This window comes from Carlito syrichta, unplaced genomic scaffold (genome assembly GCF_000164805.1).
Source record: "Carlito syrichta isolate Samal-C Ts95f unplaced genomic scaffold, Tarsius_syrichta-2.0.1 Scaffold305253, whole genome shotgun sequence".
Taxonomy (NCBI): Eukaryota; Metazoa; Chordata; class Mammalia; order Primates; family Tarsiidae; genus Carlito; species Carlito syrichta.
The window spans coordinates 575158-588806 of NW_007249349.1; the positions used below are offsets into that span (position 1 = coordinate 575158).

General features: G+C 45.1%; 1 protein-coding gene across 1 annotated transcript in view; it reads left to right on the forward strand.

Annotated features, from left to right (window-relative positions):
* THSD4 (thrombospondin type 1 domain containing 4) overlaps nucleotides 1–11176 on the forward strand; it is a 215628-nt gene extending 204452 nt beyond the window's left edge. Inside the window, exons 9-12 of the mRNA XM_008061449.1 lie at nucleotides 2331–2504; nucleotides 9710–9889; nucleotides 10018–10162; nucleotides 10992–11176. Coding sequence (XP_008059640.1) covers nucleotides 2331–2504; nucleotides 9710–9889; nucleotides 10018–10162; nucleotides 10992–11134 — 642 coding nt within the window. The 3' untranslated portion in view covers nucleotides 11135–11176. The remainder of the gene's footprint in view (nucleotides 1–2330; nucleotides 2505–9709; nucleotides 9890–10017; nucleotides 10163–10991) is intronic.
* The last annotated feature ends 2473 nt before the right edge of the window (nucleotides 11177–13649 follow it).

Consider the following 13649-nt stretch of genomic DNA (forward strand, 5'->3'; position numbering starts at 1 on the left):
AAAGGAGGGCCCGAGGCCATATTCATTTATTCAAGTGATATTTGTGGAATTACTGACCTGAGAAGGAATTAAAGATGATTCAGTAAGCCAGGTGCAGTGGCTCATACCTGTAATCCCAACATTTTGGGAGGCTGAGATGGGTAGATTTCTTGAGCCCACGAGTTCCAGACCAGCCTGGGTAACATAGTGAAACCTCATCTCTACAAAAAGTCAAAAAATTAGCCAGACATGGTAGTACATGCCTGTAGTCCCAGCTACTCAGGAGGCTGAGGTGGGAAGATCACCTGAGCCCAGGAGATCGAGACTGCTGTGAGCCATGATTGTGGTGGTTGTGTCACCACACTCCAGCCTGGGTGACAGAGTGAGACCACAACTCAAAAAAAGATTCAATAGTCCCTGCTCTCACCAAGTCTACTTCAATTTTTTAAAAAATATGACACATAATGATAATATGGAGGAAGCAAGCAGGATATAGAGCACCACGAGGATTCTGAGAAAGAACGTCCTGAGTTAGGCAATCACGAAAGTCTTCACAGAGGAGATGGCATTGGAGTGGAACCCGTAAAGAATTCTGATGTGCTGAGTAAAGGAAAAGAGCATTCCAGGCAGAGGAACCGCATGGGTGAGGGTTCTGTAAGCCTTTTGTGTGGCCAGGGAGTAGTGGCCACTCTGAGTCTGTCCAGCATGTGGTGTGCAGGACAGAGAGTGGGAAACTTGTCTAGAAGAAGGGGTTGATGGAAGCCATATTACAGGATCCTTTCATGCTAGTTGAGGAAGTCCATATGTGAATTTGGCTAGGAACGGGTTGGCATCAGAGGAAATTTGCAGCATGGAAACCCCATGCACTAGGAAAGCCAGGGTGGCTGATCAAGAAGCCATGACCATAGTCCAGGGGAAGCATGTTGGCGCTGCAACCATGAGGTGGAAAGGGACAAGGCACACTAGACACTAGAGAAAGTGGCTAGACCAACATCTCCGTGACCCAGTGGTTGTCTAGATGTTGGAAGCAAGAAGGCAGAGGAACCATCAGCCTTTGAGTTCAAGTAGAAACTTGAACATAAGTCAGAAAATCAGGAGGAGGAATCGTAATGGTGGTGAGGACACATTGGATTCAATACATCAGTGGGACAGCCAGATGAGGATGACCAGAAGATGTTTGACAATATAGCATAAGAAGCAAAATAAGGCAACATTCTGAAGTATTCCAAGACAAAGCGAAAATATGAGCTTGTGGATATGACTCAGGAACAAAGTTTTTACTATGCTCTGGGTGAGGGTAGAGAGTGACTGCAGTGGAGAAATCATGTTTAACATTTATTTGGCTTTAAATGAAGAGTTTACTCCATGAACCTCTGTTTCTCTGTCTTTGCGTAGGAATGTAAGAGTTGATCCTTTAAAACCCCTCCCACCATTTATTGAGCACCTGTTGTCTGTAAAGCACCTATTCAGAATCTGGAATCTTGCCAGGAATGTGTTCCTAGTCAGTGATCCAGATGCGCATGCCAAACTGAGAGGGCTGGTCACTTGCCTCAGTTACACAACTGGGGTGGGGGACATCAACACTGACATGTCTGGTTCTACTAAGCTGCCTCCCAGAACTCTCATGGCTGTGACCTTCAGGGGCTAGAACCATTTGCCTTAATAGCAGGCAGTAATGTTGAGGTAACAGACTCTAGTTCCCCCCCTCCTTTCTCAGCCCAGCCCGGACTTGGCAGATAGACATGTGGCTGAGTGCTTTCATTTTTGTTTTGAGTTGGGGTCTCACTTTGTTGCCCAGACTGGAAGTCATGGCTCACCACGGCCTCAAACCCCTGGGCTCAAGTGATTCTCTTTCCTCAGCCTCCCAAGTAGCTGGAACCACAGGCATGCACCACCACGCCTGACTAATTTTTTGAATTTGTGTAGAGGTCTCTCTGTGTTGTCCAGGCTGGTCTCAAACTCCTGGACTCAAGCAATCCTCCCACCTTCACCTCCCAAAGTATTGGGATTACAGGTGTGAGCCACCGCCCCGGTCCCAAGTTTCTATGCACTTATTCTTCTGCTGAATATATTTTTGAAAGCAAAATCTGGGAAAGGTAGTCTGACAAGTATAAGTATATTGTTTGCAGCTGTAGGATGGGATTCTTGGAATATGGAAAGAAGCCCCAGAAAATCTGAGAGGGAGTCACCATACTGGTATCCCATAATGGAGTAGGCTGTGCATGAGAAGTTGTCTTATTTCTAGGGCAAAGAGATGGTAGGGAAATGAAGCATTTCATCCTTTGCACCACTCAAAACTGGCTTCAGAACCTGCAGGGCCCCTCTCTAATGTGCCACCTCCTGTCTCGCAGTGCTCGGCAGAGTGTGGGGCCGGAGTGCGGACACGCTCGGTAGTGTGCATGACCAACCACGTCAGCAGCCTGCCTCTGGAGGGTTGTGGGAACAACCGGCCGGCGGAGGCCACCCCGTGTGACAACGGGCCCTGCACTGGCAAGGTGGAGTGGTTTGCTGGGAGCTGGAGTCAGGTGAGTGTCCAGAAATGGGTGCATCTGTCTGTCCCTGGCAAGAGGCAGCATAGCAGAGCGGTTAGGAACCAGGACTTCAGGTCAGATATACCGGGTTTGAGTCCTGGCTGTGCCACTGGCTAACCCATGACCCTGGAGAAGCCACTTGGAGTCTAAGTCAACAGTGTTCACTGAGCACCTGCTATATCCCTGTCTAAGCACTTGGGATACATTAGTGAACTGAGTAAATATCCCTGCCCTCGGGAAGCTTGTGATCTTATGGTGTCCTTGTCTATAAAATGTTGGCGATGACAGCACCTTATGAGGTTATTTTTAGAAGAAATGAAATAGCATACATAAAGTATGTATCACAGTGCCTGACATACAATAAACTCAATAAATGGTAACTGCTGCTGCTATTTTTATCACTGTGGATAAAGCCAATTTTGTCTGTATTTGGCAGTGTCAGAAGCAGAAATTATAAAAATTGAAGTTGTTCATTATATAGAATAGATCGTACTGAACACTTTAATAAAGTAACTTAACTAATTGATTAATTAATTTTTCCCCTCACTGTTCCAAAATTGAATGTGAGCCTCCTAAGAAAATGTGGGCATTCCTGCTATGATTACCATTCAAACTTCAGTTCTTGAGCCACGTAGCATTTGGTTCCCAGTGTTGGCTGGTTCTCCAAGGAGTTTTTGGCTACTGGTGATTTACACATTATCAGGACCTCTGGCTCCATATAGACTCTTACTTCTTTTAAGTAGCTTTAAAAACAGACCCTGAAAAAAATGAACTGCCTTGTCCTTGTAAACTGATACAAGCCCTTTGGAAAGCAATTTGGCAGTAAAAGTCAAAAACTATAAAAGTGTTCATTTGCCTTAACCCAGTCACCCGATTCCTGGGGATTCATTTTAAGGAAATAATTAGCAAGGGAAAAAAAGCCTTTTCAATGGAGATGTTCATGACAGCAGGATGGTTAGGGATATTATGGTATATTATAACTCAGTTAAATATTATGTAACAATGACCGTGGTCACTAGGAAGATTTGACACATGCCTGTGGTATTATGAAAAACAGGATAAAACTGTACAAACCCAATGAGCTCAACCATTTCAGGATACAACTTTTTCTTAATGTCAAAAGCATGGGGAAATGTTTTCTTTTAGAATTTCCTGTAATGTTTTTATAATACAACCTATAAAATATAGAGAATTCAGAAAGAAAGAGAATTCATGTACTTCCAATGTTATTCTGGTGAATATCAAAATTAGGCACATTTGGTAACTGATCTCAGCTTTACTTTTCATTAGTTTTCTGGCCTGAAGTGAGTAATTTAACTTCTCTTTCTTCATCTGAATATGAGGATAATGATACCAGTTGTTATGAGATTTTTCTAAGATGCTGGACATAAAGGGGGTTACCCATTGCTTGGGATGTGGGAAGTAGTTAATAAATATTTGTTCTCTTCTCTCTGTGTTTATTAACTTTTTTCTGCCAAGCTGTTCCTATCTCATTAAGGGTAGAAAAGCACCCAGGACCTAAACCCCCGAAATAATGGGATTCAGTGGTGACTGTCTATGGGACACCAACCATACAAAATGTCCATGGAAACTTAGGCAATGGGAAAGGTCCTTGGTGAAATAGTGTTATCTTTTCATGACAGTCACACATGTGACAATAACCAGTACAATTGAACTCACATGGCAGCCATTCTCAGAAGTAGAGGAGGGACCAAGAGTCATGGCCCATTTTTACTGATGTTAGACCTAAGCTCAGAGACCTAAGAGTGGTATGAATCCTGGTGAAAGCAGCCTTTATCTCTGCTAAGATTAGAATCAAGGGATGAATTGCCCTGTTGTCCAAAAGAATCAGAACACATTGGAATGGGAACCAGGTTTCGGTTTGGGATTTGTAAGGACATTGAAACCTACTAACAACTCCCTGCCCTGAGAATTTGACATTATCCCCAAAGAAAATGAAACAGAGCATACTTGTTTCTTAAAAGGTAAGTTTTAAACACTTACTGATTTCAGAATATAAAAATAAATGCTCCTTCCAACCACATGATTTGAATGAGAGTTGGTATTCTGAACAATCCCCCTGCCTTGTCACAATATTAGTCCAGGGGAAGACATGTGACCCACAGGTGAACATGCAGCCCAGACTGAGCCAAACAGACTTCTTCCCTGGGACTTTTCATTTGGGCTTTAGGGAAGAGACTCACTAGGATGTTGTGAGGTCAGGTGCTAGCAGGAGTCATACTGAGACGTGTGCCCCATTGCCAGCTTAAAAAAATGAGACCCAAGTCCAGAGAGAAGCAAAGACCAAGGAGTTTTTGGTTTTAGAGTCTTTCTAACTCAACCAAGAAAGGAAGATATTCATTTTCTGCTGCTCCCCAGATCCCTGGAACCTTACTAGGAGTGTATCAAGTTTAGGGAGTCTTTTTCTACTCTGGAAGCAAAGTAGCCCAACTCTTGTTCATAAGGTATTCTGCCAAGTCTATCGTTTATTCACAAAGTTTTATGGTTGTAAAACTTTGTGAATATACTAAAAACCACCAAATTGTGTACTTCAAAAGGATGAATTTTATGGTATGGTAATTATATTTAAATAAAAACATAACCTTTGGTGGGGGAGAGAAAGTTATTTTAAATTTAATCAGGCTTGGCACAGGGGCTCAAACCTGTAATCCCAGCACTTTGGGAGGTCGAGGTGAAAGGATTGCCTGAGCCCATGAGTTTGAGACCAGTCTGGGCAACATGGTGAGACCTCATATTTTCCCTTCTTCTCTGTCAATTATGGGTATACTTCAATCTTCCATTGTCTTAGTTCTGGGGAGTTTGTCATAGTCTCTAGTCAGCAAGAGCAGCCATGTCTGCCTGAGGGTCTGAATCACATTTATTCTCACTGACATCTGAGCAGATATTTTCATTCTCATGGATCAAGAATCCACCAAAGTACCACTGCAGGATTTCTTTAGGCACACAAACATAAATAATTGCCATCACTTCTCAGTGGAAGATTATCCCTATTAGATATTAATTTTTGTCTTCTATGTTTTCCTACATATGTTTTAGCTGACATTTGCAGTACTCCATCTGATTTCTCATTGTTGATTTTCACCTGGTATATCTTTGTTAATTTCTTAATTTTCAAACTTTCTATGTATGTTTAAGGTATATATTATGTATGCAGGACCATTTTTGTCTTTGTTTTTATCCAATCCATAAGTCTTTGTATTTTAAGAGTTAAATTGTAACCATTTATATTTATTGTAATCACGTATATATTTGGACTTTTCCCTACCATCTTATTGTGTGTTTTCTATTGTCATGCTTTCTTGTTCCTTTCCTCTTCCCTTTTCTCACATTTATATTAGTCAGGTTTTCCTATTCCATTTTTTTCCCTCTAACATTTTGGAAGTTATAAATTCTATTTTTATTCTTCTAGTGATAACTCCAATTTTTAGCACAGTGTTTTAAACTTTTATGTTTTTATCAGTGTCAAATTATCAGTAACTACATCCTCTCCTAAACGTAAAAAGAAGCCTTTATCTTTTCTTTATCTCCACTCTCACAATCTACAATATCAAAAATATGTTGAGATCATCTAGATTTTGCTCCATATTCATGTTAATTAATTTTATAGAAAACACTGATTAAATTTTTTTCTTTTTCTTTTTTTTGTGTTGGAGTCTCACTGTGTCACCCATGCTGAAGTGCAGTGGCATGCTCAAGCCACCTCAGTGTCAACTTGCTGGGCTCCAGTGATCTTTCTGCCTGAGCCTTCCAGGTAGCTGGAATTACAGGTGCACACTACCAAGCCTGGCTAATTTTTAAAATTTTATTGTAGAGATGAGATCTCACCATCTTGCCCAGACTGGTCTCAAACTCACGGGCTCAGGCAATCCTTTCACCTTGACCTCCCACAGTGCTGGGATTACAGGCTTGAGCCACTGTGCTAAGCCTGATTAAATTTAAGATAACTTTCTCCCCCCCACCAATTGTTATGTTTTTATTTAAATATAATTACCATACCATAAAATTCATCCTTTTGAAGTATACAATTTGGTGGTTTTTAGTATATTCACAAAGACTTACAATCATCAGCCCCGTCAAATTCCAGCACATTTTTATCATCCCCAAGGGAAATATTGGTATCTGACGGTAATCATATATTTTACTGGTGTCTTTGCCAACCTCTGCTTTTTCTTTTTTTTGAGTTGGAGTCTCACTCCTTCGCTTAGGATAGAGTGCAGTGGCATGCACACTCACAGCCATCCCAGCATCAACCTGCTGGGTTCCGGTGATCCTTCCGCCTCAACCTTCCAAGTAACCAGAACTACATACACTCTCCAACATGCTCGGCTATTTTTTAATTTTATTTTGTTGTAAAGATAAGGTCTCACCAAGTTGCCTGGACTGATCTTGAATCCACGGGCTCAGGCAATCCACTCGCCTCAGCCTCCCAAAGTGCTGAGATTACAAGCTGAGCCACTGAGCCCGGCCTGCCAATCTCTGCTTTTATATCCCATGTCTTCTTCCTGGTTCTTTTTCATTTTGTTAGACCATAACTCAATAAGTCTTTCAAAATAGGATTTGTAGTGTTGAGTTTTCTGAGCCTAGAATATCTTTAAAAGACTTCATTTTGCCTTTCAACATGAATGCTTCTGGTAGGGGCAGGCAGCACACCACTTTCTCTGCCTTGACATGGTCAGGTAAGCCCGGCTGCTCCTGGTCAGTAACTCAGTGGTCATTTATTGTCCCGAGGCCTCCCTCCCATTGTCACATCCACCGCAAATCTGGCCTGCAGCACCTGACCTTACTTCTACCATTCAAAGATTCCCCATAATTTCTGGTCCACCAAGGATGAGCGCCCTGTCTTGTTTTCGAATGCTATGGCATACACAACCCCCCCCATGCACACACACACACACACACACACACATACACACACACACATTCATTCACTTGTTCCCAGACACCCATTCTATCATTTCTGAGCATTTACTGTAGGTGAAGACTGAGACATGTGCTCGCTCATTCTCCCTTCATTACTTAATCTCTTCAAGAACTTTCCAAAAATAGCAGAAGAGGATGTCAGATTTTGATGAAGGTTTGCCACCTGCTGTTCTACCAAACACTCAGTACAGATGCAGATCTCATAGCCTTGAGGGATCTTTTGGGTCTTGTTTCCAAGACCCTCGCTTTACAGGTGAGATAGCAGAGACCTGGGGAAGTGCAGCATCTTGGCCAAAGACAGAGCTATTTAGTGACACTGTCTGGACAAGACTAGTTTCTTCTTTTTTTTTTTTTTGAGTTGGAGTCTCACTCTGTTGCTCAGGCTGGTGTGTGGTGGCATGATCACAGCCACTGAAGGCTCAACCTGCTGGGCTTAGGCGACGCTTCTGCCTCCGTCTTCCAAGTAGCTGGAACTACAGGTGCCCACCACCATGCCCAGCTAATTTTTAAATTTTTTTTGTAGAGACAAGGTCTCACTATGTTGCCCAGACTGGTCTTAAACTCCTGGGCTCAAGTGACCACCTGCCTCACCCTCCCAAAGGGTTGAGATTACAGGCATGAGCCACCGCACCCACCTCATCTTCCATGTCCCCTGACTTCAGTCCAGTGTCCTACCCACCACCGGCACGTCCTCCTTCCTCCTGCGGGAGGGGCTGGACCTCCGCCTGCCACCCCTGCTCCTCTCCTGTCTTGGATCTTTCTGTCACCTGCAACCCTTGAAAGAAAAGGAAAAAACAGGAATATACTCCAAATCAGAACATTAACCAACAGGGAAGAAAATGAAAAAATCAGACAAGAAAGTCTTGTCGTTTTTTAGATGCTGTGAAGATAACAATAAAGAAAACACAAAGCCCAAACCACGGACGGTGATGGCCTCGCTCCTGAATGCCCATGCGACTAACTCATCATTTGTCAGTTTGGGAGTTTTCTGATTTTTTTTCGTAGAGAGCTGTTTTTCTTTCCCCTTGTTTTTATTTGCTTCTGTGGCTTACAAAGCTAATGTTAGGAGTTTTAACCATAGACATTGTTACAGGCTTTTCATAAAAGCAGAAGATTCTTTAAAGTCTACAAGAGTATATAGATAACAGCTTTAAATTATTTAATCAAAAAGTATTAAGAGTTAACCAGGCTGGGCACACCTAAAATTCTAGCACTTTGGGAGGCCAAGGCGGGAGGATCACTTGAGAACAGGAATACAAGACTAGCTTGGGAAATACAGTGAGACTCCCATCACTACAAAAAAAAAAATTAGCTGGGTGTGGAGGTATGTGCCTATAGTCCTAGCTACTTGGGAGACTGAGGCAGGAGGATTGCTTTGGGTCAGGTGTTGGAGGTTATAGTATGCTGTGATCACACTACTGCACTCCAGCGTGGGTGACAGAGCAAGACCCTGTCTCAGATTTTTTTAAAAGAGTAAACAAAACATGAACAAAAAACATTTTACAAAGTAACATATACCAAACAGGATAATTTATGAACAAACTGTTATATGTATCCTGTTTTAATAAACTAACAAAATATGCCAAATCTGGCCTGTTTGTGGGTACTTCCCCACAGTACAAACTTCAGCACCGCATTAGGAAACAAGACAACTGGATTCCATGATCAAAGTTCCTGCCGATCTCCCGGTGGAGAGCGGTAGGTTGACCATAGGGGACATTTCCCCAGATCTGGGGTCTTCTTCTCAGCTTTCGTGTGCAGAGAATTGTAACCAGCACTTCACCCACAGGTGTGTTGGTCTGGGGAGACTGTCTCAGTGACAGTAGTCACCCCCTAGGAGACTAACACACAAAACCAGAATGCCAGTTCATTGTTTTATCTCCTCTGAGAGCTGTCAAAGTCTCCTGGACAGGAAAAAAAATTAACTGGCTGGTATGTTTTTGTGGGGTGGGAGGTGTGTAGGAGGATTAAGGGTTAAGCTATTTCTTACCAAGCACAGAAGGCAATGTGATCTTAGCAACGAGCATCCTGAAGGTATGACAGCTTGGGGCACCCAGTCTCCATTCTGGAGACAAAACTGTTAAGAAAACTGGAATCCATGTGCGGCTTCTGCAGAAACGTTTTCCAGGTTCCCATGGGTTCCTGCTCCCTGAATGGGCAGTAGAATCAGTGGTTCTCATCATAATGTCCCTTGATGGACCATAGTGGTGGTCTCCTTTCCATCGCCTGACGCCATCCTTCTTTGCATCTTTCTCCAGTGTTCCATCGAGTGTGGGAGCGGGACACAGCAGAGGGAAGTGATTTGTGTCCGGAAGAACACAGATACCTTCGAAGTTCTGGATCCTTACGAATGTTCTTTCCTGGAGAAGCCCCCCAGCCAGCAATCCTGCCACCTCAAACCCTGCGGAGCCAAGTGGTTTAACACAGAGTGGAGCATGGTAAGTCGTGGCAATCGCTGATGGCATGAGTGCATCACTCCTCTGCTTTCCTCCCTAGATGCCTCCAGGTCAGGGTGCTTCCCGCCTGGACTGCCAGGACTCTGACTCTTCCCTTTGTACCCATGCAGTGCTCCAAGAGCTGCCAGAGTGGTTTTCGGGTCCGAGAAGTACGGTGTCTCGCCGACGACATGACCCTAAGTAACCTCTGTGACCCTCAGTTGAAACCAGAAGAGAGAGAATCCTGCAACCCTCAGGACTGTGTCCCTGAAGTGGGTAAGTAGGGATTTCCATCTTGGAGAAAAGATGCGTCTTTCTTAAGCTCCGTCCGGGTCTCTGGTGTGAAAGATGTCGAGCTTTTCTAGTGCTCTCTGTGAGCTTGTGTGTAGTCATGGGGTTCAGAAGATGAGTGCTCCTGGTATCATAAGTGCCATGGTTTAAGATGATCATGCGTCATGTGGATGACTGTCTAAACTACCTGCCAAAAGACAGACTTCGGTATGAATGGACTAAAATGGCAATGCAGTCAAAGGTATGTTTCTGTCATCCTTAAGGTCAAAGTTTTGATATTTCAGCTTTTTTTTTGTAGTTAGAGTCTTACTTTGTTGCCCAGGCTGGAGTGCAGTGGCACAATTATGACTCACTACAACCTCAACTTCCTGGGCTCAGGGGATCCTTCCACCTCAGCTTTCCAAGTAACTGGGACTATAGGCACATGCCACCACTCCCAGCTAATTTTTTTTTCTTGTAGAGAAAAAGTCTGGCTGTGTTGTCCAGGCTGGTCTTAAACACCTGGACTCAAACAGACCTTGCACCTCAGCCTCCCAAAGTGCTGGGATTACAGGCATGAGTCACCATGCCTGACCAATGTTTCATTCTTAAGTGAAGCAGTGAGGACACAGTTCACTGAATTATTCTCTATACCTAATTCCAGTATATTGCTTAAAAGAAAAAGAAAACCGATAAGCTCTTGGTACACATTCCCATCTCTCAGGTAACAGACAGTAGGGCCAGAATAAAAAGACCCATCCACCGCCTTCCTCTCCCCCGTTGTCCAGGTTGCCCCTTGGACTCAGGGCATCTTTTCTGTTCTCTTCCGCTGTAGATGAAAACTGCAAGGACAAATACTACAACTGCAACGTGGTGGTCCAGGCACGACTCTGTGTCTACAACTACTACAAGACCGCTTGCTGTGCATCCTGCACCCGCGTGGCCAATAGGCAGGCAGGCTTCCTGGGGAGCAGATAACACCCCTGCACTCCAGCAGCAGGGCCACATCACCTGCCCTCCACCGAGGTGGCTGGCTTCAGTGTGCCTGGCTGGCTGCTGCTCCCTGGCCTTGATGCCACCAGCCGACTTGGTCACCACCCCCACCTTGGGTAAAGTGTGCCACAGGATCCCCAGGAGCCTTGTCCAGGGTATTCGAAAGCCACAGATTGTCCTTTACGCATCACCGTGGACTGACAGTGTCTCCCTGAACCTGATACCTGCTAATGGTGCCCTCGGGAAGCCAGGCCCTGGGAAGTGCTTGGAGGCAGACAGGCCGCTGACTGAGCTGCCTTGACCCTGGCTCTGCTGGCCTTTCCAAACTTAGTGACCCCCTCAGAAAGTCCAGGAGGCAGCATGCCCATCCCAGAGCCCCACCAAGCCTCCCTGAGACGCAGGCATCCCTGTGACCTCAGCCTGGCTGTGCCTGTTTTCACTCTCAAAGATACTAGACTGTGTTCCTGCCTTATGACACAAATATCTCACATTAATATAGTGCTTTGTTGTTTAGCAGGTGTGTTCACAGACATTAGCTCATTAGCGGCTCACAGCATCCTGGAATGGGAAACGGGGTGCATTACTATCCCACTGTACTGATGAGGAAACTGAGGCTCAACTCAGGTAACTGACCTGCCAGGTGTATTCAGTCCATTCAGTCACCACAGAGCCTTCACCCAATGGCCAAAAAGCAGCCTGGGTATGTCTGGAAGGGTTGGTGTGAAGGGTGTGGCTTCATTTCTGACCAAGAGACTAAGAAGTTTTCTAGAGTATGAACAAAGCCCAGGTCCTTGAATTCTTTCCTCTGGCCAAAGGTCAAGTCTTTTACCCCTGCCCCACTGTTCTGGGTGTCTGTTTCTATCTTCCCATCTCTGCAAAGTCACAGATCCTAGTTACAGGACTCGTTGCAGGTTTTGTTAAAACTCCATTCTTAGCAAACTCCCATGAGATGAGAAAGCCTCTGGAGTGACCCAGCGATTGCCTGAAATGCTGAGTCCATTTCCAGTGCTATTCTTCCCGTGGAATCAGAGGCCCAGGACCCTCTGGCCATGAGCCTTTCCCCAGGGCAGAGCACACAGCTCACACCCTGGGCCTTCTCTCCCCGGCTCCTTACCACACGCTGCCCAGTGGAAAGTCTAGCCAACCTGTCCCAGCCTAAATCCTGCGTTGAGTTGGAAAGAGTCTCCCTTTAGTCTTCCTGGTTTCATCTGTGGATTTCTGTCTGTGGTCCTGCATCCCTCTCCTCCCCCATGACTCATAACCCATACCCCTGACACCCCACCCCAGACTTGAGCACCAAGACCTGCATTAGTGCCATTGGCCTGGGCTAAGGAGCTGGGGCCTCTTTTACCCCATTTCCCCCAATTCACTTCCCCTCAGCTATTCAACTATCCAATTCCAGGGGTCTAAGGCCTATGGGGGGGGTGGCATGCATGTTGAAAGGTGGCCATCTGCAAAACCAGTTAAGAGAGACAAACATATTTCTTCCATTAAGGAAAATATCAGACTAAACAAACTGTAAACTTGTAGAAAATTTCTCTTGCTTATGTCCTGGGCGTATGTCTCTCTCAAAGCAGGTCTGGGTTCTCAGCAAACTCAGTTTCTCCCATGAACTCTTTCACCTGTAAATCTGCCCATTGGATGATCCTTTGCAGCTTTCTGCGGCATTGCCGGACTGGTCTGACACCCTCCACTAGGTTTTTGGAAGCTTGGGCCTTCAGAATTTCTGTCTGGCCTTTGTGTGTGTGTCCTTCCAGCTTCTCCTCCTGGAGAGGCCCAGGTACCATTTCCCAAAAGCATCCCCATCTCTCTGATTCTTGTGTAATTCCAGCAGAGAAGCAGCATGGTACGGGCTTGGATCCCCAGACAGACCAAGCAAAAAGAGACCAGAGAGGCCAGACGTCTGGCCCGGTACTGATCTACACCCACTCTTTCCCTCTCTCCACCTGCTTTGCACCTTGTCACAAGGGGAGTTGTTCCTTTACGCCACTGCTCTCGGATCTTGCTGAACAAGCCAATCATTGGAAGGAATGCTTGGAAGAGGTTTTCTTTATATGCTGGGGGGCAGAGCAAGATCAATGGGCAGAAGAGAGAAGGGCTGACTTTGACTCAAGGTCAGGGAATGTGTTCTAGCCAACAAAGCCGCCAACACAGGCCTGGCTGCCCTACACCAGGGAGGTCTCCATATTGAAAGGGCTTTCTCTGTCAAGTGGGAGCTACGCATCCTGGTCCTTCCAGCTCAGGAATTCTCATGACCAGTCTGGGTCCATGATGACTTCATATCTTTGATGCCTAAAGGTATTCTGTTGCTCCAGGATGTTATCTAGTGGTTCTTTAAAAGGACAATGGTCAGCTGGGCTCAGTACCTCAGCCTGTAATCCCGCGCCTTTGGGAGGCTGAGGTGAGTGGATTGCTTGAGCTCGCGGGTTCGAGACCCACCTGGGCAACTTGGTGAGACCTCATCTCTTCAATAAATCAAAAATTAGCCGGGTGTGGTAGC